General features: G+C 37.7%; 3 protein-coding genes across 9 annotated transcripts in view; 2 read left to right on the top strand and 1 right to left on the bottom strand.

Annotated features, from left to right (window-relative positions):
- Nucleotides 1-1197: 1197 nt before the first annotated feature.
- sh2d7 (SH2 domain containing 7) lies at nt 1198-4975 on the bottom strand. The gene is made up of 6 exons (XM_055202401.2): nt 3204-4975; nt 3013-3102; nt 2660-2843; nt 2369-2560; nt 1570-2247; nt 1198-1483 (listed from the first exon to the last, which is right to left on the bottom strand). Exons 1-6 carry the CDS (start codon nt 3413-3415, stop codon nt 1439-1441), a joined length of 1401 nt encoding a protein of 466 aa, XP_055058376.2. The 5' UTR covers nt 3416-4975; the 3' UTR covers nt 1198-1438.
- A 362-nt stretch (nt 4976-5337) lies between these two features.
- dapk2a (death-associated protein kinase 2a) lies at nt 5338-13230 on the top strand. The gene is made up of 10 exons (XM_055202389.2): nt 5338-5489; nt 5870-5937; nt 6536-6757; nt 7513-7651; nt 7790-7919; nt 8033-8081; nt 10448-10474; nt 10579-10731; nt 10837-10882; nt 10992-13230. The coding sequence occupies exons 2-10, from the start codon at nt 5876-5878 to the stop codon at nt 11616-11618; spliced, it is 1455 nt and encodes a 484-aa protein (XP_055058364.2). The 5' UTR covers nt 5338-5489; nt 5870-5875; the 3' UTR covers nt 11619-13230.
- Nucleotides 13231-16281: 3051 nt separating this feature from the next.
- The window catches only part of herc1 (HECT and RLD domain containing E3 ubiquitin protein ligase family member 1), a 57778-nt gene continuing 48081 nt past the window's right edge, over nt 16282-25978 (top strand). For 5 of the 7 annotated variants that reach the window (XM_073858915.1, XM_073858914.1, XM_073858913.1 and 2 more), the window contains exons 1-9: nt 16283-16518; nt 18001-18959; nt 20357-20452; nt 22116-22310; nt 22420-22731; nt 22828-22924; nt 23017-23160; nt 23286-23413; nt 25346-25490. In XM_073858915.1, coding sequence (XP_073715016.1) covers nt 18030-18959; nt 20357-20452; nt 22116-22310; nt 22420-22731; nt 22828-22924; nt 23017-23160; nt 23286-23413; nt 25346-25490 — 2047 coding nt within the window. In that variant the 5' untranslated portion in view covers nt 16283-16518; nt 18001-18029. Of the gene's footprint in view, nt 16519-16689; nt 17743-18000; nt 18960-20356; nt 20453-22115; nt 22311-22419; nt 22732-22827; nt 22925-23016; nt 23161-23285; nt 23414-25345; nt 25491-25978 lie in introns of those variants that run through there. The other 2 variants (XM_073858912.1, XM_073858911.1) reach the window with 2 other exon arrangements.

The raw sequence follows: 25978 nt of genomic DNA, 5'->3' as shown, positions 1-25978 counted from the left end.
TGGAGGAGCACAGAAATAGGCCTAACGTTACATGAAAATTTCTTCAGACGAAGAGCAAAGTGAGTATTTTGTGCAACACATAAATGTATAATTAATTATTAAAGTACTTTGTAATGTGTTCTGTATGTAAATTCTGTAATGTATATTCTGTAAATATTAGTTTTTTGTGGTGTTATACTTAGTTATTAGTTGTTTTTTAATCATGCATTTTTCTCTTTTATTTATGTTTTATTAACAGAAAAGTTCAATATCCAGTCTAAAGGTCTGACCGGGGATCATATCACCTCCTTACAGCTACTGGTTCATCATATTCTGCTGTTATTATGTGAAGATCAACGTGGCTTTTGGATTGAAATTAAGTAAAACTTGTTTGTAAAAAGTATTGTAATATGCTGCAGTCTTTACATTTACCATATTAACACCATAAAATTAAAAATATAACACTACATTTGAGTTAACAAATTACACTGAGGGAGTTAATTTTTTTACAAATAATATTTAACACTGATTAGTGTAAATTTATAGTTAGATTTGAACTCTTTATAGAGTCAATGTGTTAACACTTTCAAAAGTGTTGAAATAAGTCTATTGGGAGTGGACCCCATGAGACATTTTTAAAGTGTTGAAATGAACTCTTATAGAGTTATTCTGCACTGTAAAAAAAATCTGTAGAAATTGCAGCTGGGTTGCCGGTAATTTACCATAGATTTAAATTCATGTTATTTACTGGCAACATTTTGTTCAAAGTTAAATGAAGATTAAACATTTACAAGTCTTTGTCTTTACAGAGTACAACTAAAAAAACAGCATCAAGCAAAACATTCTGGAAAACAAAATCTGAAGCAAAAAACAGAAAAAGGTTGATAATGATTTCTGGTTCCCAGAATGCTTTGCATGAGGCTGTTATTGTATAGTTTTATTCTGTAAAGATAAAGACTTGTTAATATTTAAAATTTATTTAACTTTGAACAATCTCTTGCCATTAAATAACATAAATTTAAATCTACGGTAAATTACCGGCAACCTAGCTGCAACAACATTGTAATTTCTACGGATTTTTTTTACAGTGTGAGGTTCCAGATGGCTAGTCATTTAGTACACACAAGTAGTAGGACGATAAGATCCAGGGAAATATTGCAGATGCTATAATAAGAATAGATATGATCTGAGCAGTTTAATTAATAGAGTTTATTAAAAAATACACTATATTTAATCACAATCATCAAGTTAAAATAACTTTATTTACAACAACAATTTTCATCATTTTGGAACTGTAGAGGATACTCCATACTGAATGATTTTTATACAGCAATATGAAAATGATGACTGAATCATATAGAAAGGAAAAGTAATAGCTTGCATTTGTGCATTCATTTGTAACTGTAGCAGAGATTAAAATACAATAATCCCTTTACACTTTGATACCTTTATCGTCATCTTACTTTTTCTTGCTTTCCGGGCGCAATTTCCACCACTTGTGATTCTGTAAAAAACAGTTGTTGCGGTATTTTACACAACATATATTGTAAATTACTGCATTGATGTGTATATTTGTTTTGTAAATCTCACCTTCTTCTCTGTGTATGCTTGCATTTCCTCCAAACTTGCATAGGTGTTGCTGTCTGACGCCGGGACATCGTCACAGGTATTGCTTCTGTGGATTTCTGGTATGTGCTCATAGGTGTCATTTTCACATTGGTCAGGTATGACTTGATAGGTGTTTTCAGCTGAAAGGGTTTTGTCTTTCGTCGTTGTAGGATTGTCATATTCTGACTCAGGTTGGACCTCCTTCTCAGCGTGCAACTCCTGGTAGAGTGGATTGGGCTGCAGTGCAATCTGGCCAGTATGTGGCAACTGGTCATCTCCAGTATGGGCCTTTGTAAAGCCAAGGGAAGCATAAGAGCTGGAGGGTGAAACTGTGGAAGGTTGCGCATGGCTGGAGGGTGCAGGGTTAAAGCGCGGAGCCTGTGGCTTTTCAATGTTTTCATCGTGGAAAGGCAGCAGACAGTTTATTTGTATAGAGGGAATGTTGCTGTTCTCTGGCCGCTTTAACTGAAAATCACAGTCCACGGGGTCCCGGGAATCCCTCCTGCCGCTACCAAATCTCTGTTCGACTCCTGTCTTTCCAGATGTTGTTGGTTCAGAGAAGCTCTGCTGATCGTGACAAGGATGTGAACCAGCAAAATCAGCGCTTAAAGAATTTCGAAGTAGTGGGTTTTTCTTTGGCAGGGTTGGTATCCTTATGGTCTGGTGATGCAAGTTATACATACAGAAACATTTAAGCACCGGATATGTTAATAATTGGGTTAGGGTTAGGTTAGGTTAGGGTTAGGTAAACATTACAGTAATCTGAGAGTAAGACAGTTACCTGTGAGAGGTTGTCTCCGTCAATGGAGGTGGACGTAGTGAGCTTGCGGTTGCTTTTGGAGGGTGGGTCAGGAGATGTCTCATGATGAACACCGCTAGTTTGTTCCCACAAACTTCTTAGCGCTCTAACACTAACTCCTAACGTAATAGTGGGCTTAATTTGAAACTCATCGTAAATATCATTTTTGGGATCCTAGAAGAACGAGAAAAGGACAGTTGCTGTAACAATTTAATACAACATTCCAGCATTTTTTCCAAGTATGTAATGCTTGAGAATGACCAACAGCTCCACCTTTTCCATAGATTCAGCCTCCGTGTAGTATGAAGTGAGGTACTCTCCATAAGGCTGTATGGGTGTGGTTGTAAAGTGATCTATCAGCTCTGTGAGACTGTTATGAGTGGTGGAGTCACCAGAGACGATGACCTGGCCAGTTTTGGTTGGATTTATGACAAAATGTCGACAGCGATCCTGTCCTCTGTCGGAACACAGTAAGCGGTCAAAACAACACAGTTAAAAACAACATAACTGATTATTCAACAGCATTTCTTTATATATATGTTTTCCCTGGGATCAAACCCATGACCTTTTGCGCTGCTAATGCATTTACAGGAACCAGCAGATGAGCTACAAGAAAGAATTCTTACTTGTATGAAAGAATGTATCCAATGCCTTTTTCACTGAGTCTGATAAGGAAACCGCCAATAATCATGTCCCTGAGGTGATCTTCTGCCTCCCTACAAAAATTTACAGTTACCGCAGTACCCTCATTTACATAGCAGAGTACAATTTGTTTGAATTTTTTCGCACTCAACATTATTATCTCATTAGTTCTTACTGTCTAGAGATGAATCCTTTAAACCAGGGTGGAAAACTTCCATCATACAAAAGTAGCGCAGCCTGAGTGTCCACAAACCACCTGATGATGTGTTCCCTCTGTCCTCCCTGCATAGTAAGATCTCTTTCCACTCCCTGCATACTTTCCATCTGCTTCCCAGATATCTTCATCTTTTGGTACATGGCAGCCTCAATTTGCTCCATTGTGAGCATCTCCTTTTGTCTTCTTGCAATCGAAAACAGAACTGCACAGCACACATCCAACAAACACTGTTTTTACTTTCAAACATTCATAGCATGATCCTTCAGTGTGACAGGAAATCTGCCTAATTTGCCTATTTTCCTCATACGTAAATGTGTTAGCGACCAACTGATAATGGTACTATTGTTTCAGTTTATCCGCATGCAGTCAGTAAGGCCTTGCTGGTTGTGTGTAATCTTGTTGCACTATCTTTGGCTTCTTCTGTTTGAGCTGCAGTCCTGTATAAATATAAAAGATTACTTGATTTAAATCAGGAACTAGGTCGGCACTGAACATTGACTAGCCTATATTAACATATATATTTGAATATTCTCAAACGTAATACATTTTGAAAGGTTTATTTATTGATGTGTCTAAGTATAAATAGATACATGTAATTTGTGTTCTGTCAGGTACATTTATTAATAGCCATTCATAAATTCAATATCATAAAGACATTCAAAAGTATATCTTAACTAACAGACCAACTGTTTGGTGCAAAACAGGAATATGGCTTTCAGCAGAATAGGGTAATGTCAGAATATACAATCACTTCTGTCAGGATTATGGACTTGTGCTGGCCACTAGAGGCTCCCATTGCGGCAGTGGCTCAGTGGTTCATGTAGGTTGTCTACAAACCGGAAGGTTGGTGGTTCGATCCCCAGCTCCACCGGACCAAGTGTCGAGGTGTCCTTGAGCAAGACACCTAACCCTAGCTGCTCCTGACGAGCTGGATGGCACCTTGCATGGCTGACACCGCCGTCGATGTATGAATGTGTGAGTGAATACATAAACTGAATTTAGTTTTAATATTTTTGAAAGTTTCCTGTCTCTATTGAAAAGCTCTTTTGGGATCATATTCTCCTGGGTTAACGGTTAATCCCTCCCATATAGACTATTGATACAGAATACAGAGTCTCTCTCTCTTTCTCTCTCTCTCTCTCTCGGCCTGAGAAGCTTGGCCATATTTGCATTTAAGCTAAAATTACACACTTTATTTTTGGATTTCATATTAAACAAAACAGCTACATCAGACAAATTGAGCAGAGTTTGCATAATGGGCTGCATTAAAATTCACTCTTACCTGCAGGCCTGTTATTAAGGGTGACAAGTGTAAACATTTTTCCAGGCTCTGACAAATTACTATCAGGTCCCTGATACTCTTGCAACATATACGATATACGTCAAATATATTCAAACAATTACTTGAATAACTCTTCTATAATTAACATGTTAAGGGACTCGTTTCAATGACCAAAACTAAATCAGCTAAAATGAAAGTCATGTGTTAGAAGTTGATGAAACTTACTTTTTTGTCAGCAGTAAACATGTTAGAATGAGCCAACAGAGTACATTGATTATTTTCACAGCTCCACAGTGCCTTTGCCTCCATGGCTGCATAGTCGTGGTTTTTCTTACCGTAATCTTGGAAAATGTATTAGCATGTGAAGAGTTTGACCAACAGGCTACTTCCTGCACATATAAGAAAGATAAAAACAGACTGTTTGATGTTACATATAGATAGTAATTTTAGCAGATGTATTTTATTTCTTATACGCTGAGCTTTTATATTAAGTAAAATGAGAATGTATAGGCCGTAGCCTACAGTAAAGTATGCACATTTGTAATATTATCCAAGCCACATCCTAAACATTAATTGCATTATATTGCCCTTAGTCAAAAAAATAATATTTGCTTTTTCTTAATAATAGATCCGTCAATGTTTTACTTTAATGCTTGCTTTTAAGCATGTTTGAGTTGGAATCAGTTCGTTCTAGCTTTTTATAACCCTTTTAGTTAATCTGATAATTACTGTGTTTATATAAGAAACTAACTATATATATTAAGGTTTAGTTATTTTTTAGTTAGTTTTGGACTGTTGTTGTCGTGTGTTGCCGTCTTTCACATGCAGCTGCAGCGCTGTCAGTCAGGCTCGAGATCAACAGTTGTCGCGTCCTCTTTTAGAAACACGCTCGTGTCCCACAGCTCTGAGAAGAATACGCGCGTGAAAAGATTCAGAAAATTACATTTATCGGACAATGACAGGTAGGTTATTTTAACTTTAAGGGTTAAGTGAACTTATAAGAAATTATATTTTAACGATTGACGCTATATGAGAAAAACGTAGGAGTAAAGCATTTTCTCTTTATTAAACACATGTCGTTTGTTGTGAAATGTACTACAAGTAGCCTAGTTTAAGTTAAGTCATGCTTTACTGATAAAACAGCTTTTTGAGAAATAGGTCTCTGTTTTGTTCGTTTACATTTAGTCTAAATATAGGTGAGGACTCATCATTATCTTGCACACATGAAGGTTCTAAAACAGTCTGGCCATCATGAATGAACTATTTAGGTCACGCGATGTATTAGATTCGTATGCAGGTTGTAATTCTAATAGACTGATGTGATTTTTGTTTCTTTATTAAGACTAGAATGGCTGTTTTCAAACAACAGCAGGTTGAACATTTCTACGAGATTGGAGAGGAACTTGGAAGGTCATTTACATTTATGCTGGTTGATGTTTTAGGCTACATTATGATACACATCCGATTTTATAGTTCCTGCATTGATTTGAACCGTTACATGTCACATTAGTAGCTGTTGTTGTTATGGCTTTTTACTTGTCTTCCCTGCTGAAAAAAACAATAAAACCATTACAGAAAATTCTAATGGTTTCCATTAAAATGCCAATAGGAACCATTAGCTTTTAACATTAAAACCATTACACTAGAAACAATACATATCATTAGAGACCAACAAAGACCAATTCAGTGTGTTTTGGGCCATATTCCATTAGGACCAATAAAATTCCCAATAAAACCAATAGACTTTCTGTGATGGGTCTATTGTTTTTTAGCAGGGTTGAGTCTTTATTTTAGACTATTGGGAATTTACAGTAATATTATGATATAAATCTGACATATTTATCTATGATTCATGTTTGTGTTAATTTTAAAGCTTAATGATCTTTTCCTCCTGCATTACAAATACATTTTGTGTTTATATACACATTTTAAATGTTTTCTGTTTGGTTATTTCCAGAAACATGAAATAGTTGTTTATCTGTTTTTCTTGAATGTTTCTGTTGTTCAGTGGGCAGTTTGCGATTGTTAAACAATGTCGAGAAAAAAGCTCAGGCCGGGACTTTGCAGCAAAGTTCATAAAAAAGCGTCAGAGTAATGCCAGTAGACGAGGTGTGTTGCGAGAAGAGATCGAGCGGGAAGTCAACATCCTGAAGCAGATACACCATCCCAATATTGTAATGCTGCATGATGTGTATGAGAACAAGACAGATGTGGTGCTGATTTTGGAGCTGTGAGTAGACCTTGCACGTGTGCTACTTCAAAAGACTTCATTATTACAATGATATGCAGTTAACATGTTGTTGTTACAGTAAATGTGTTTTGCACAACATGAAAATAATAGTAACATCTTTATAATGTCTGTATAATAATATTTTTCACTGTCTGCTGTACATTTACATTATAGTTATGCATTTGGTGAATGATTTTATCTAAAATGACTTAAAATAAATACCTTGAATGCACTCTATCAGTGAATCAACAATCCTGGCATTGTTAGAGCTATGCTGTGCCAGACAAGCAATGGGAACATCTTGTTGTTGTTCTGTTTTTTTTAATGCAGTGTTAAAGGTGCAGTGTGTAAATTTTAGTGGCCTCTAGTGGTGAGGTTGGAAATTGCACTTTTCACATTCGAAGCACATAGAGAAGCTACGGTAGCTGTCACAGGACAAACATGTCATCGCCTGAGACAACATATAGTGACAAATGTGCTCTGTAGAGCAGTTTGTCTGTTTAGGGCTACTGTAGAAACATGATTGCACCAAATTTTGCAGCTTCCATATAAGGGCACTTGCCGTGTATGTAGATAATAATGGCTCATTTTAAGGTAATAAAAACAATACAGTTAATTTTGTAAGGTCTTTATACACGGCTGAAAACATTGTTATGTATATAATATTGCATTGCTGTCAAAATATCCTTGTAAAATTGACACACTGAACCTTTAAAGTTTTTACTATGTTTAAAGGAGATTATGTATTTATGTAGAGTGTCTGGAGGAGAGCTTTTCGACTTTCTTGCTCAGAAAGAGTCTTTGAGTGAGGAGGAGGCCACACAGTTTATCAGACAAATTCTGGAGGGGGTGCACTATCTGCACACAAGGAATATCGCTCATTTTGACCTGAAGGTACACCTGTTGGCCTCAAAAAGCTGAGCAGCCATAACACATATTAACCATTTGTATATTTGTTCAAAAGTGTGTCTGTATGTATGTTTGAGTGTTAGTGTACTCATGTGTGTATCATGTTTATTATCTGGTCGGCAGCCCGAAAACATCATGCTTCTGGATAAGAATGTTCCCCTGCCCCGAATCAAACTCATTGATTTTGGCTTGGCCCACAAAATTGCTGAGGGGGTGGAATTTAAAAACATCTTTGGAACGCCAGAATTTGTTGGTATGATCAATACTCTGTCTCTGTCCAAAGCTTAATGTCTGCAGCCACGCTGACACATATTTGTTTATTTTTATGCTGCTTGTTATTTTATTGTCTTGTTGCTTAATTTTCAGCTCCGGAAATTGTAAATTATGAACCACTGGGACTTGAAGCAGATATGTGGTAAGATCAAGTGAAGTGAGGAGCTCAAATGCAAAAGCAGCTAACTGTAACCTTTACAAAAATGAGAGGATGATATTAACCGAATGCTTTTGGCACGTTTTATATGTTCATCAAAAACCTTCACTTCAAATCCACTTAATCCTGCCCTAAGGCCATTCAGAATATTCACTTTGTTGGCTTTGTTGGTTTTTCAACAAAGTCCTTAAAGTGCACAAAAGATGAATTGGATGAAGGATGGCAACCGTGGATCACATTCAAACATGGGTCTTTGTGTGAGTACTTGGACATGAATACAGCCTGAATGTGGCAGTGGAATGGATCACAGCGCCCCCTAATGTGTGGTTCAGTTTCTTAATTTTTACATTCTAATTTAAACCGTCCACGGCATGAAAATCTGACTTTTTCCATGTTTAAGTGCTATGATTAGGTCCCCAGTGCTTCTATCAACCCAGAAAATGTGAAAAAGATCAACCCAGTAACTTAGTTTTGGTAAACCATTCTCTACAAGCACATGAAAAAATAGGTCGTTGAAATTTGGCTCTCCTTATTATGTCATAAGGAGCTCTTATTATAACATAGATATGTACACTAGATGTCGCCTTGGCTTCGGCAGTTCATTGGACCGAATGCGTCAACTAGAGCCGCCATCTTGAAACAGGGGAACCCCGCATCAGCGTCATTGTAGGCAATGGTGTAACAGAAATAAAATCACCATAAATCGTCATGGACACGATTTTCTTGGTTTTCTTTTGGTTCGTTTCAACAGTCAGACATGTATTTAGCATTTAGTCCAGGAAAAAATTAAAGTTTTGATTTTATGAAAATTGACCTTTTTTAACTGTAATGCATAGTGCTAGTAGCCCTAACATCCATACGCAGCACAAAAGTCTGGCATCGTCCATGAATTCGAAGTACAGGCGGAGATAGCAGATTTACCTAGATACTTCCCATGACAAGACCCCTGTTCTAAGATGGCGGTGGTTTTCTGTAATCGAAAAAAACTTGCCGAAACTTGTACGAACCCTGGCGAAGTGCGTTCGGCACAGAAATACTCTGTAACACGTCCAACTGCTGTTTTGACACTTTGCCTACGTTTAGCATGAAACAACTCTATAACTGTGTTAATAAGTCAGAATGCTTGAAATACCATTAAACCCCCCCACCACCATTTAATTGCAACAAACCACCATCATTGTGATCAGTGTTTGAGTTTCATCAGCTCATTTGCATTTTAAAGGACACACCCAAAACGGCACATTTTTGCACACACCTACAAAGTGGCAATTTTAACATGCTATAATAAATTATTTATATGGTATTTTGAGCTAAAACTTTACATATGTGCTCTGGGGACACCAAATATTTATTTGACATCTTAAAAAGTCTTGTGCCATGGCCCCTTTAATTATTTGCAGTGTTTCTAGTTGCATCTTTAGTGATTTTGCAACTGCTTACTATGTATTGTCCAAAGAAGTGGATTTTTTTTAGAAAAAATGCTTGCATGTACTTTTGCAGCGTCAAATTTACAATTTGTAAGATATTTGCAGTAAAATATCCAAAAACCACTATCCGGTGTTATATATTTTGTCCAGCTGATTACTAACAATATCTATAATGTTTTTTTAACTACTTGTGAATTATGAGAAAATTGCCATTTAAAACATTGACATGGAGTTGCCTGTAAATGACGTTAATATCTACCCTTTGTTACGGACTTTACTGACGTAAAAACCACATGACAAGAGTGTCATGGACAAATGCGGAAGTAATCGCGTCTTTTTTATGGTAAGTTTGTTCATCTGAACACTTAATTCTGTGTGTGTTAACAAACCATCGTACTGGACTAATACTGTAACATCTATGACTAACAATTGCGTTTTGAACATTACCTGAAACCTTACATAATGAAAAAAAACAATGTCATCAAACACAACATTTATAAAACTTGATTACTTTACCTCATGTGTAACATGATTTCTCGTTCCCATCTGATTGATGGCCATCAGCGTTTGAGTTAAAGACAACAAATCCCATCAGTCCACGCTGCTTCAGAGCATCATTAATCTACATCATTGTTATTGATTTGATCTGGCGCCATCTAGCGGCACAGATAATACAAATTGCATCTTTAAATACCAATGAAATTACTAAAGTGACATTTGTGAAATTACACAATTACTGACTCGTAACCTTTTCATTGCCATTAAATTGAAAATACTGAACCTAAATATAAGACCCTGATAGAAAGACGCACTTAGACGGTTTTGCATCTGAACTCCTCAATTGTTAATGAAATAATTATCTCAATTATTTGTTTGTGTTGTCTTTATAATTACAATAAGTTAAATATTTCTTTACTGTTATAGGAGTATTGGTGTTATTACATATATTCTGTAAGTACACATGAAGATTGCAACATGCATTACTTCTTATTTTTTAACTTACAAAATCATTTGTTATTTAAGTGATATTTTCCTAATAGGCTTTCTAACTGTAGGTTGAGCGGGGCATCTCCTTTCCTAGGAGAAACAAAGCAAGACACACTGGGAAATATCTCAGCCATGAACTATGAGTTTGACGATGAGTTCTTTGGCCACACCAGTGAGCTTGCCAAAAATTTTATACGACAACTGTTGGAAAAAGACACCAAGTAAGTGCATAGGTATATTTGTGTGAGGGTGTGTGCTTTGTGCAACTGCTATGCATTTGATATAACTTATATGCTAAAAGTTACCATTTCAATTATGTATTACAGAAAAAGGCTCACGATTCAAGATGCCTTGAACCACCCTTGGATCAAGGTATAATATCAGCCTTATGTTGTATGCATCAATAGTTGTATAGAACCATGCATGTTGTATATTTTTCTAAAAAAACTTTCCCCATCTCCGGCCATCTGTCTGTTTTCAGTCTAATGAGCACAAGGACGAGCGCAGTAAAGCTCCAGAGAGAAAGAGAGAGCGAAGGCAGCTGAAGACCAAACGACTCAAGGAGTACACCATTAAGTCCCACTCCAGTATGCCTCCTAATAACACCTACGTCAACTTTGAACGCTTTGCTCAGGTGGAAGAGGAAATCTCAACCATGGAAAGCAGCTTCTGCCAATTGACCTCGACCCAAGACTCCCTGCAGGAAGACATTGATGCTATGGTGTCCGTCTACAACGAGAAGGAGATGTGGTACAAAGAGGAGAGCGAAAGCATCCGACATGAGTTATCCCAGCTTCGTTACGAGTTTCGTAAAGTCGAGGCACAGAGGAAAAGCGTTGAGGAAGACATGAAGAGCGTGGATGCCAGCGTTAGCAGGGTTAGTGAGCAGTATAAGGAGAGGCAAACACGGTTCGATGCCCTGCAGGTCGAGCTGTGTGCCGAGCTGCAGTGGGTGCAGGAGGTGGTGGCATCGTTTCAGGTCACTTTCCCGAACTGTAGCTTTAGCAGCGTGTTTAATACTGATGTCAATGAAGCACTGAAAGAGTTGTTGAATAGATCATGTGGAGGAGATTTGCTGACAGGTAGCAACCTGGACCAGCAGAGATAACATTCATAATGAAAAAATTATCGATATATAAACACATACAAGTTAAACACTCTGACTTGACTAGAAGAGTCTTAAAGAGCAGTTATGCTCAGTTGGAGTAGCTGATACATGAAATATAAGATGCTATTATGTACACTTACCTAAAGGATTATTAGGAAAACCTGTTCAATTTCTCATTAATGCAATTATCTAAACAACCAATCACATGGCAGTTGCTTCAATGCATTTAGGGGTGTGGTCCTGGTCAAGACAATCTCCTGAACTTCAAACTGAATGTCAGAATGGGAAAGAAAGGTGATTTAAGCAATTTTGAGCAGGGCATGGTTGTTAGTGCCAGATGGGCCGGTCTGAGTATTTCACAGTCTGCTCACTTACTGGGATTTTCCCGCACAACCATTTCTAGGGTTTACAAAGAATGATGTGAAAAGGGAAAAACATCCATGGGTGAAAATGCCTTGTTGATGTTAGAGGTCAGAGGAGAATGGGCCGACTGATTTAAGCGGATAGAAGAGCAACTTTGACTGAAATAACCACTCGTTACAACCGAGGTATGCAGCAAAGCATTTGTGAAGCCACAACACGCACAACCTTGAGGCGGATGAGCTACAACAGCAGAAGACCCCACCGGGTACCACTTATCTCCACTACAAATAGAAAAAAGAGGCTACAATTTGCACAAGCTCACCAAAATTGGACAGTTGAAGACTGGAAAAATGTTGCCTGGTCTGATGAGTCTCGATTTCTGTTGAGACATTCAGATGGTAGAGTCAAAATTTGGCGTAAACAGAATGAGAACATGGATCCATCATGCCTTTTTACCACTGTGCAGGCTGGTGGTGGTATTATGGTGTGGGGGATGTTTTCTTGGCACACTTTATGCCCCTTAGTGCCAATTGGGCATCGTTTAAATGCCAAGGCCTACCTAAGCATTGTTTCTGACCATGTCCATCCCTTTATGACCACCATGTACCCATCCTCTGATGGCTACTTCCAGCAGGATAATGCATCATGGCCCAAAGTTTGAATCATTTCAATTTGGTTTCTTGAACATGACAATGACTTCACTGTACTAAAATGGCCCCCACAGTCACCAGATCTCAACCCAATAGAGCATCTTTGGGATGTGGTGGAACGGGAGCTTCGTGCCCTGGATGTGCATCCCACAAATCTTCATCAACTGCAAGATGCTATCCTATCAATATGGACCAACATTTCTAAAGAATGCTTTCAGCACCTTGTTGAATCAATGCCACGTAGAATTAAGGCAGTTCTGAAGGCGAAAGGGGGTCAAACACAGTATTAGTATGGTGTTCCTAATAATCCTTTAGGTGAGTGTATATTCATGCTCCAAACTAGCTTGTCCTCTATAGAGATGCTATTTATATATTTATATTTATAATTTAAACAGTTTCCAGTTTTAAGTTTAAGTGGTTAAATTTGAATAAAAATGTATTTCATATTGTTTTTAAATGCTGCTCCAAAGCTCATTTGAATGATTTTTCCTTTAGTTTCACTGTAAAACATATCTGATCTAGTGATGAGCTGTTAAAGCTGTGAGATTTTAAATTATGTTTTCTTAATAAATAAATAAAATCATTGCATGGTCTGTAAATTGACTTGTTTCGTAACTCACTGTGTTTACAGAACATGGTGTCCAATGTTAGTTATTTGTTTACAAGAACTCATCAAATAAGGTTTAAATGGCAAGTGAAACCAAGTATACTTAAGTCAAGATAACTTGAATATGTCTCAGTTGTTTAATATTTTTGTACATTCTTCTTCTGTGATGTTTCAAAGTAGAGTGCATTTACAGTATTTAAAATGCTGTTATGTGATTTAAGATTATATTTAACAATAAGATTGAATGTACAGGGGGCCAACAGATAGCATTTTGTTCTATACAATTTACTAGATTAATGGGACTACTGAAAGCTATGTTAATTCCTGCTCAGCTGTTGGGGGAAGCTTATGTGAAACTTGGTCACTGTACAGCTGTTGTTATTTCATAACCCTGTGCCTCTAATATTTTTTACTAGATTATGCTTATATCTGGTAAGTAATACAGTAAGCTTTAATGTTTATATAAGACTTGGCAGGATCATGTAGGCATTTTCAGGTTTATTTTATTTTAATAGCTTTATCATATTGAAAAGCAGATTATAGACAATTTGTCGCACATACTCATAAAGGTCTCTATAAAGCTGGATCCTTTAGTAACTTAATCATTTTTTAAATCACAATTTGACTTGTTTTGCTCTTTTAAACCACAGAGTTTTTTTCAATAGGCTGCAGCTGGTGCTGTTAACCCTTCTTAGTAATGATATATACTTGACTTGAACAGAGAAAGCAAAACCCTAGATATGCTCAAATGATTTTTAGCTTCCAGAGAATGTATTTACCAGAAGTAGAATAATATCGGAGTCTTCTACAGAGACAAGCCATGTGGTTGGAGCAATGCCAGTGATTATTTGTTTCTTTGCTTTGAACCATACCTTTGTTTTTGCCTTATTATTTTGTCCATGAGGGGGCACTATTCACCTTTCCAATTTGGAAAAAAAAAAATTAATAGATCAGTGCCAACTTAAGGGCACTGAACCAGAAACCAGGCTGTGTGACTACAAGTAGATGGGAGCCAATACTGTAAAATTTGTGGGGCTTATCCTAGTCCCAGACTCAAATGTATGTGTGAGCTGCCTTAATTTAAAAACTTCTTACCCTGCCATATCTTAACATATGTTAGTGCCATTCTTTTGTTTCAAGATGCACACCACTAATATTGTTTTTGTATGGTATGTTTGTTAAAACTACTTAAATGTCCTATTATAAGACAAAGAAAACTGCCATTGTGTGTGTACCTGGTAATCCCTACGGTGTGGAGACCAAATGTCCCCACAAAGATAATACCAGTATTTTTTGTACTTTGTGGGGACATTTTTGGTCCCCATGAGGAAACAAGCTTGTAAATCAAACAGAATGATGTTTCTTGAAAATCTAAAGTAGCAAATTTTTTTGTGATGGTTGAGGTTAGGGTTTGGGTTAGGGAATAGAATAAACAGTTTGTACGGTATAAAATGCATACGTCTATGGACCAGTGGTCTCCAACATGGTGCCCTGGGTTGCCCGCAGGGTCTGTGAGGTGCCCGCCACAGCACATATTAACAGTCCCAATTATAAAATGTATTACTTTTTTATATTAGCTTGGCTTCTTGTATGCATGTTAACATTTTAAACAATGATAAAACATATCAACAAGTAAAATAAAATAAGTAAAACAAAAATGTTTTGCGCAGACTCAAAAAGTAGCCCTCCAGATTGTTTTACTTTTATCCATTGTGATAGCCCTTGCTCACAAAAGGGTTACAGACCCCTGCTCTATTCTTTATAGTAGGCATTAGTCTACATGTGTTTGCTGAGATAGTTCTGGACAATATTTATCTGAATGTGTGCAGTAAAGATATACACCCTTTTTTGAAGTCATTATGCACCACCATGTTGTTTCAGAAAATTGTGGCTAAAAATATGGCATAGTTATATTTTTAACCTTTAGTGGGCAAACCCAAAACTGTTTTGTTTGGTAGCAATAGTGTTTGTGTATTATTAACTGTATAGTAGAAAGATCCAAAGCTATCATTTACATTTAGCAGGTGCTTTTTTCAAAGTGACTTGACTAAAATAAGAGAAATGAGGGAGCATTCAACATTTTGTCTTAGGAGTCAACAAGCATAAAATACAAAGTGGTGTTTACCCGTAATAGGTCACAAGCAGAGCCTGAGGCTTTAGTTGCTGTCATAAGCAGAGGCTTTCATGTTTTGTTAAAACAAAAAAGCAGTAGATACATTTTGTGCAGGCCTATCAATAAGTAGAATTACATCTCAAATTATTTCAAATAAACATAAAATATTTTGTACACTACACTGCAAAAAATTACTTTCTTATTTAGTATTTTTGTCTTTTCTAAATATTATTAAATTAATATGTATTCTTGATGAGCAAAATTACCTAAGAAAATAAGTTCAGTTTATAGACAAAAAGTATAAAATTTAAGTGAATTTATGTTTAAAATAAGCAAAAATATCTTAAAAAATAATAATAATCTAAAAATAAGTTTACGTTTTTCTTAAATGCTTAATTCAAGAAAATATTTCTCACCCCATTGGCAGATTTTTTGCTTGTTTAAAGCACAAATTCACTTAAATGTGATATTTTTTGTTTAAAAACTAGATGTATTTTCTTAGGTCATTTTGCTCATTAAGAAAATATATCTTGATTTAAGAATTTTTAGATATTTGGACTGAAAACAAAACAAAAAAAAGTTATAAAGTCATTTTTTGCAGTGTATAGCATGCATTGTTTTCTGTGTGTAGACCAGTGGCTCTCAAACTTTTTGGCATGCGCCTCCTTTGTGTAGGGTGCATCCCTTCGCAGCCTACCCAAAGAAAATTTATGACATTAAATAATCTCAAACTTAGAATTTATATTAAATAAAACAAAATATATTAAATGATACAATGTAGTGTTGATAGTTAGTAGCCTTATTTTTCTGAGGTTTAATTACACAGAATATTTAATAAATTAATGCATTTTGTAAACTGGGGCCCCCTTGGCACCACCTCGTGCCCCCCAAGGGGGCCAACTACTGGTGTAGACGCTCGGGTTTGTGAGCGCTGTTGCCTTGTGAAGCGGGTTATGAATGATAGGGAGGGACTGAATCTGCTGCTCACTGCACAGCAGCGCTGCTGCTGTCCTCTCTGAACTCTCAGTATTCAGCCTTACCAGATCCTCAAGCAAGCGGTTACAAGCTTTCTCTATCACGCACTGTCACATTCAGGTGTCGAGGAATCATTAATAACCATGAAAGACACTTTCGCCCATGCACTGAATAGGCCTTTGGCAGTTTATGGTAAGCTTCAGCCTCACCTTTCAGTTCTTCATTACCACAACAGCCGACAAGCTCAAACCATTTCAATTGTGATTTTATCGTAAACGTTTTAAGCTTGCATTTCGAGTGAACGGAATATCCTATGTTTCAAATCCACGCTTTGGTCTTTGTTAGGTGATGTGCATGCTTTCACGGTAAAATATCAGCAGCTGGGTTGACTCAGTCAGTGGCGGAGGGGAGTTGATAACAGCCTGACAACCAGACACAGGCAGCTGCACGTCGGGGCTAATAAGACAAGCTAACGTACCATTGCTAAACAGTCATGCATTTACTGAGCAGTCGTTGCAGTTTGACATTTTACACGAGACTTTATTAACGTAAACATTCAATCTAGTAACACAGCATGCGATGTTATGTTGGTAAATAAGTTCACTGCATTGGATTAGCTTAGCTTACTGGCTTCTGTTCTTTTAGCGCCTGTCATGCTAACAGGCTAACGCCTCTAGTTGTTTTACTTACAGACGTGAACGCATAACAATTCACTTGGCATGAACGTACTATACTACCTTTAAAACCCCAATTACAGATGTGCTGCTGGTCTTTAGTAGCTACATATTTAAGCAGAAACAGATGTTGTCTGGAAAAAGAGCATTGTATGCAAAGCTAGCCGCTATGTGATTCAGTGGTTAGCCTGCTGAATGATTAAGCAAACCGCAAAATTGTAAAAATTAACCATGACAATGACCGGAAACATGAGATGCTCAGATAGTTAGATGAAAGTCAAAATGTTTTCACAGAAATACAAAGTTGACTTTGTTGACAGGATATGTGATGTGTAGGATAGAGAGATGGGTTAAAATAACCTACATTACATGCTGCACATTAGCTGACAACTAGCTTAGATATTCACTTAAGATGGATTATGCAATTTAACTGGTAGATTAACGAAATTAGCAATGATGTTTAAATTTATGAGACAATGCATGCATTGGAAAACATTTGAATGCCCTACTGCATGCGTAATACTATTATAAGTAGTGTATTTTAAGATAAAGCAACAGCAACCTACAAAATCTAAATTTAACCTACTTATGAAAGTTAGCTTACTAGGAAAATAAGTTAATAATCAATGGGTTGACCCAAGACCTAGATTTATTCACATGTTTGTGCTAAGAACCTGTGTGAGGCTGTCATTTTGCTGAACGTACCACCTCCCTGCCAAAAAGTACTTTGGCAAGCTGACAGGTATGTCATCATCACGGGCTCTTCCAGACTTGAAGAACATTAGTTGTAGTTGCATAAAAATGCATGCATATTTTATCATGGCTTTGGATAATGCTAAGCTTTGTATTAGCTGTACAAACTTGTCCAGAGATGGATATCTAAGATTGTATTTTTTGTTTATTTGGGTAGAAAACATGTTGGTTTTGCTTAATTTGCTAAGCCAGGAAAACAAGTTTCTCTGGTAACGTGTGTTGATTTTTCTACCTGTTTAAATCTCAGATGTGACTGTGCGGGTGTAAGGTGGCACAATGGCTGCGATGATACCGCCAGTAAAGCTAAAATGGCTGGAGCACCTCAACAGCTCCTGGATTGCTGAGGACAGCGAGTCCATCTCCACCCGTGAAGGTGTTGCTCTGCTGTACGGCAAGCTTTTGGCCAATAAGGAGGTGGTTCTTCTCCCTCAACAGGTGCTATGTCTAAAAGGCCCTCAGCTGCCGGACTTTGAGCGGGAGTGTTTGTCTAGCGATGAACAGGAGCATTACCTGGACGCGTTGCTTGCCAGTCAACTAGCTCTGGCCAAGACGGTCTGCTCGGACTCGCCTTTCGCCACCGCCCTACGCAAACGCCTTCTGGTCTTACAGCGAGTTTTTTATGCACTTTCCAACAAATACCATGATAAAGGCAAGGTCAAGCAGCAGCAGCACTCAACGGAAAACACTCTGGGTTCTGCCGACTTACAAGCAGTCAGTGAGCGACCCCGCTCGAGCACAGATGCCCTTATTGAGATGGGCGTGCGGACGGGTCTCAGCTTGCTTTTTGCTTTGCTCAGGCAGAGCTGGACGCTCCCACCGGCTGGTCCAGGGATCAACCTCTGCAACGATGTCATTACCACAGCCATCGAAGTAGTGGGCTCCCTTCCACCACTTTCATTGGCCAACGAGAGCAAGATTCCACCAATGGGTCTGGACTGCCTGGCACAGGTGACCACATTTCTGAAAGGAGTGACCATGCGAAACTCAGGGGCGGATGTTGTGGGGAGGAGGCTGGCGTGTGAGTTGCTCTTAGGGTTGGCGGCACAAAGAGGATCACTGCGCTACCTGCTGGAGTGGATCGAGATGGCGCTAGCCGCATCGGCCTGTGTCAGCAGTCTGGAGCCTAGTCAGGCTTCACAAAGCCAGGAGGGACTGATGGGATATGACTGCTTCATGAATATTCTGATGCAGATGAGACGTTCTCTGGTACTTGCTCACTATACTTGCTCACTTTTTCAGCAATAGTATTCACAAGTGTTTTATAGTTTCAGATATTGCTTATGACACTACAGGGCTCAACACAAATAATTTTTTATACTTGGCCAATAGGGCCAGTGGTTCAGGTTTTCACTGGCCCCAATAAAAAAATGTCAGTGTCCCATATTTAAAAAATAATTCAAAAGTCAAATATATATACAACAGATATGTTCCAACAAAAAAAGGTTCCCAACTTTTCTGCTTTACCTGTAAACTGGCAGCAAATTGTGCAAAATATTGCATTGTTTCTTTTATCATGTTTTACCCAAGTAAATGTCTGCTTCCAAGATGTTAAATAATATACATTGATGAAAATATATTTTAGTGACTGAGGGTTAAGCACTGGCCCGATCGGGCAAGTGACAATACTTTATACTGGCCCGAACGTCTCTCACGTTTGCCCCAGGCCACCGGACAGTCCTTTGTGTTGAGCCCTGCACTAGTGAAAATGCTAAAAACAAAGCCTGATTATGCTGTAGGGCTGTCACAATGGTTAAATAATCGCGTCATCGCGATGATTTCAGATCACCACAATGATTGCACATCTCTCTAAAAAACATAAGGGGGAGCTGCAGCGCCTGTATAAACGAGACCGTATCAAATGGCGCTGCTTAACTGACAGTGCAACGCGATACATTGCAAAGCCATTCAATACATTGGAAAAAAACAGCATTTAAAGAAATGCTGAAAAAAATTGATAAGCAGTATGAACTGCCATGTAAAACATACATTTCCAAAACAGCTATTCCAAATTTAGGGAAGTGAAGGATGCTATTCTTAAGGATCTGTAAGGAAGAGATTTTCTTGCAGCTACTACAGACACTAATATGACCTTAGTAGGATTGGCTACTATTTAAGGCCTGTTCTAGTATAGTTTATTTTGATTGCATTTTTTTTAGACACTTAATTGTGTTTATTTCTTATGAAGAAGTTTAATTTTCGAAAGATATATTAATTAAATAATGACTTTTAAATATGTGTTATGTGTATTAATATTTACTGCCAGGTAAACCTTGCAAAAGATTTAACTTAAATAATCACAAAAATTATTTCATAAACAAACAAAAATGTATGAGAATTAAATTTCAAAACAATAAAACAAACAATTAATCGTCATAACCGGCAAAGTCCTAAAACAGGCAATTAATCCTCATAATCGTCACAATTTATTAAGCAATTAACCGTCAGCCAAATTTTACAATCGTGACAGCCCTATAATGCTGCTTTGATTTTTCTTAGAGTTTGTTTGGGGTTTGCAGTTACTGTTGTTGAGGACACATCATGGTTTTGTTTATAGCTGTACTGACTTATGTTTTGATTATACTCATGGATGTTTGGTGTTGTAGGGTTCATCTGCTGATCGTAGCCAATGGAGGGAGCCGACCCGCACACCCGATGGCCTCTGTTCCTTATATGAGGCTGCACTTTGTCTGTTTGAAGAGGTAACAGATACATAACATTTTCGTATAGCGCATAAAGATATGTGACGCAGTCTGTGATGAACTGTTTCCTTTATAAATCATGCTACATAATGTAAAGAACATTCTTTAAAAGTATAACCTTGATATCTTTAATATCCACTTAAGTAAGATAATGTCAAAGATTGAAATCAATGTGAAATCAATGATTCAGGACATTGTGTCGGGAATGGTACAGGGTGTTCCTGATGATTTGCAATGTTTTCCTTACGCTAAACATTTTGTTTAGTCTGATGGCCAAACTCATGGTCTTCATCAGACTATAGAACATTGTTCCAGCTAGCTTCAGAGTCTCCAATATGCCTTCCAGCAAGCCGTGTCCAAGAAGTCATTTTGTCTTTCTCTTTTCCACTACCACATTATGTGTGAATACTAAAGCACCATCTAAACTAAGCCACAGAACTCCTTCAGAGCTGTCATTGGTCTTTTTTGTAGTCTTGCGCATACCAATTTCTTTTTTTTTATGAACACCAATGATATTTAATGGCTTGGAAATTGTATATGCATCTTCTGCTTTGATTGTTAATTCTGTTTTTATGGAAGCTCTTGGTGTGGTCTTTTTCTTGATGATGTTTTATACATTAATTTACCAGAATTTGGACATTCAAGCTGGATGATGTCTGTTTAACAATTTATGTGACTTCTAACAATTTGTCTGCACCACTGTGTCATATTAAAGGGGATGAATACTTAAAGTATAATTTATATTGAATTTTACATTTGTAGATAGATACATTTGTGGAGATCAGTTTTTAATTTTGACATAAATGTGTATTCCTGTGGTGCTAGTGGTATCACACAAAATCAGAAAACTATTCTTTTTAAACACTTAAAGGTGCCACAGAATGCATTGAAAAAATATGTTAAATACTTTTGATATCCCCATAGAAGGTATGTGCTTTATTAAGTGCAAAAATTATCCAGAGATGACATTTTTACATGACTGTTTACAACCCTAGTATTAAATGGTCTATTATTACCTTATTTGAAAGGATCATGAATAATAAAACTGAGCTCTGCTCTGATTGGCTGTTTCTCAAAGCAGCTCTTTTGAGTAGCTCTGTGTGTGTATAAACAGATCTTATGTTTGAGCCTGAATCAGAAGAATATATGGAATTTGCGAAATAATGAATTGTTTGGAGATTGTTAATTGGTATTTCTAAGTAGTATGTTTGTGTTTTGTCAGTATGGACCTGCAAAACCTAACTGTAGTAGAACTTCAGCCTAAACCTAGCATATAGCATTAACTAGCATGTAGCACTAACTCTACAGTCACAACTTTGTTTGTAGCATTGTAACAACATTGTACTTAATTTAATGTGTAATTTAATATTGGGGCGTACATCTCTACTGTAGCGTAACAGTTTACATAAGGAGGAGGAAACAATTGTGTTTGAGGGTCATGATATGTCATTAACATGTACAGAGCTCTTATTATTCATCTATGCCTAGGTAAATACAGTTTTACATTCTACGGCACCTTTAAGTGTAAAACATTGCAATTGGTTAGACAAACAGATTGTCCAGCCCCAAACTCACACCACAAGTTGAGCCTTTTGGGACGTTTTTCTTCAATTCAGTGCTCTGAAATGAAAAATCCTTGTAAAAATGTAATCTGATGTTATAGGTGGGTCGTATGGCTTCAGACTACTCAAGAACATGCGCAAGTCCGGACAGCATTCAGGCGGGTGAGGCGGCTATGGTTTCTGAGACCTGCGAGGTGTATGTGTGGGGTAGCAACAGTAGCCACCAGCTTGTCGAGGGCACTCAAGAGAAAATCCTACAGCCCAAACTAGCTCCCAGCTTCAGTGATGCACAAACGGTGGGAAGCGTCTTAATATTAACTGGTCATACTGTTATGGGAAGATACTTCTGTGTGCCCATAACGAATAATTTTCTTCCTTTTTGACCAAACCTTCTGTCTTTTCTAGATTGAAGCTGGCCAGTACTGCACTTTTGTCATTTCCTCTGATGGTTCGGTCCGAGCATGTGGGAAGGGTAGCTATGGCCGCCTGGGACTGGGAGACTCAAATAACCAGTCGACACTTAAGAAGCTGACTTTCGAACCTCACCGTGCCATTAAGAAAGTTTCATCATCCAAAGGCTCGGACGGCCACACGTTGGCCTTCACCAGTGAGGGGGAGGTGTTCAGCTGGGGTGATGGAGACTATGGCAAACTGGGTCATGGAAACAGCTCAACCCAGAAATACCCCAAACTAATACAAGGTCCTCTACAAGGAAAGGTAGAAGTCATGCAATTATTATTATTTTTATTTAACAAATTTTTGAGTTTAAATGATTTACATCTTTAGTGTGCATTTGTGATTGTGTGTTTGTAGGTGGTGGTTTGTGTGTCAGCAGGTTATAGACACAGTGCTGCAGTCAGTGAGGATGGAGAGCTCTACACATGGGGAGAGGGGGATTTTGGTAGATTAGGTAAATTCTGACTGTATTATTTCTGCTGTATATTGTTATCCGTAATTGTTCAGATGTGTGTTATTGATTATATTAATGTAAACTTTATTTAGGTCATGGTGATAGTAACAGTAGGAACATTCCCACACTAGTTAAGGACATTAGTAATGTGGGTGAGGTATCCTGTGGAAGCTCTCACACCATTGCGCTGTCTAAAGATGGACGAACTGTGTGGTCCTTTGGAGGCGGAGACAATGGTGAGCTGCGCTTAACCTGTGCAACTGGTGCTACTGAGCAGATATTTATTTGGGATTGATGTCCTATTTGTGATGTCACTTGTCTACTCAATGTGTACAGATGTGCTTTGTTACTTTTTGTTTAGGTAAACTGGGTCATGGAGACACCAATCGTGTCTATAAACCTAAAGTGGCAGAGGCGCTTCAGGGAATGTTCATACGCAAAGTCTGTGCTGGCAGTCAATCATCTCTGGCACTCACATCCACTGGTCAGGTATGACACGTTGCACCATTCAATATTTACCATGATCTGGTATTCTGGTTGCATTTGAGTCACATGAATTAAAAATTAGAAAAAATGTAGGGCAGCACTTGATTTCATCAATTAAAAACTGATTAGAATTGTAAAAGGGGGTATCCATATATTGTGTAGTTTCCTGGACAGGTTTTAGATTAAGCCAGGACTAGCCTTAGTTATATTAAGACAATAAAGTAGTTTTTATAAGCATACTGTACAACAAATGTTACTGATGTGAGACTCAATATATATATATTTACATTTTAGTGCAAGCTGTTTTCTGTAAACATTCAAGTTAGTCTTGGACTAGACTTAAAGGGATAGTTCACCCAAAATTAATTAATGACTCACCCTCATGTCGTTCCAAACTCGTAAGACCTCCGTTCATCTTTAGAACACAGTTTAAGATGTTTTATATTTAGTGCGAGAACTTGTTGACCCTTCATTGAAAATCTATTTACGGTATACTGCCCTACAAAGCGAAAGCGCAGTAACTACGCATTTGGTCAAAATTGAGTTAAGGGTTAAAATGGGCTTTGTGAGATCTGTTGTGTCTTGTGACAAAGTCTCCTGGTTAAATTTTGTCCCATTTCAGAGAAATGTGTGTTCCAAAATTGCAGTAACATGTTTGACTGGCTGGTGTAAAAAACTTTAAAGCCATTTTTCTCAGTTTCAGTGTTTGCGTAGTTACTGCACTTAGCCTTTGGAGGGCAGTATACTGTCCATGTCCAGAAAGGTAATAAAAATATCATCAAAGTAGTCCATGTTACATTAGTGAGTCAGTTAGAACTAGGGCTGCACGATTCGTGCTAAAATGTGAATCACGTTTTTTCTCCATGGGAATTGAGATCCTGATTCTCTCAAATGATTCTCAAATTTTCTACAAAAAAAAACATTTATTGCACTCAAGTAACAAAAATGTGCTACACAGGACTTTTAGTTATAATAAAGTGTCTTCAAAGTCTCTTTTCCTTATTTTAGAAGATGAGTAACTTAAAATGTGTTAGCTGTTAAACATAAACAATAGAATGTTGACAGTAATAAATAAAAGTAATTGTACAAAAAAAGCACAGGTACCATTTATTTTAATCAAACTGGTCAAGCTTAAAACTTTAAAAACACAAAACCTTTAAAGAACTAAACGATGATACAGAGGCCGTTTCTCAATCTGAAGGCTGCAGCCTTCCGGAGGTCGCATTTCTAAGCTGCATACGTCATCAAGACGTATAATTACTTATTTCAGAATATTAACAATTATGAAGTAAATTACCATTCTTAGATACGTTTATGACTTGTGAATGTAATGCTCAGTTAAGTTAAACCAGGCTCGATGACGTATGCAGCCTGCATATGCGACCTACGAAGGCTGCAGCCTTCCGATTGAAAAACGGCCAGAGGTAACTTATTTCCTTGCCTTTTTTCGGAACCAATATTGTTGCATCGTCACTCTCTCAGTCACCAGGATCTTCCGCAATAGCGCACGTTTTTTCCTCTCATTTGTTTTATAATTGCCGCTCCAAATCCATCAACTAAATCGATGCGTTAGGTTTGCCGCTTTGTTCCAAAAATTACGACTTTATTCAGCATTGTCTTCTCTTCTGCGTCTGTTGTGAAACACATGCGCGCGACTAAAGTCATGTGACTGCAGTGATGCGGGTGACGTGTTATCCTCAGACATGTATGCGAATTTTTTTTTTTCAAACTTACAGTGTCGTCTCCCTCAGACTGTAAACGAAACCCGCACAAAAAAAAACAGCTGGGGTGCGCCAAATAACACGTCAGGTGGGTCGTACGTCATTCGTGTCACTGCAGTCACGCTACTTTAGTCTCGCGCATGCCCCTTTATGTTGACTGAACATCAGAACAATGTATACTTATTTACTCTTCAATCATGTGTTTATTTCACAGGTTTATGCTTGGGGCTGTGGTGCATGTCTAGGCTGTGGTTCGTCCGAGGCTACAGCTCTAAGGCCAAAACTGATAGAGGAACTTGCCACAACCAGAGTGGTAGACATCTCAATAGGAGACAGCCACTGCCTTGCTTTGTCACATGGTAAGACATCACTTTAAACCCATTGAACCGGTGCATATTGGTCTCTGTGCATAATTATATGCAATATGATTAATGGTTGCAATTGCAAAAGCATTACGTATATAATGTACGTATATTAGGGGTGCACCGATATAACGGCCGATGATGCTTGCTATGCTTCTCAATGAATTATGGTGAAATGGCGTTACATCCAAAAGCCAGAGGGCGCTCTAGTGCAGAAACTCAATATGCGCTGCAGACGAAGAACCATACACACGCAGCTCCAGGAAATTGCTTAAGGATACATTTATATTGCTGTTCTTAAAACCTTTTCAGGTATTTTTTATGATAATAAAGAATATGTGTAATGATTATGTTTGACGACTGTTGCTTTTTCAAATGCATGTATTAAGCGACTCAAACTAACAGTGATTTCAGATCGATAAGGACTTACTGGTCAAAAGCCGTAGTACATGAAATAGCTGTGAATAATATCGGTTGTGCGATTC

This window comes from Misgurnus anguillicaudatus, chromosome 21, assembly GCF_027580225.2.
Source record: "Misgurnus anguillicaudatus chromosome 21, ASM2758022v2, whole genome shotgun sequence".
NCBI classification, from domain to species: domain Eukaryota; kingdom Metazoa; phylum Chordata; class Actinopteri; order Cypriniformes; family Cobitidae; genus Misgurnus; species Misgurnus anguillicaudatus.
Note: the sequence above shows the minus strand (reverse complement) of the source record. Positions and strands in the feature narration are given on the sequence as shown.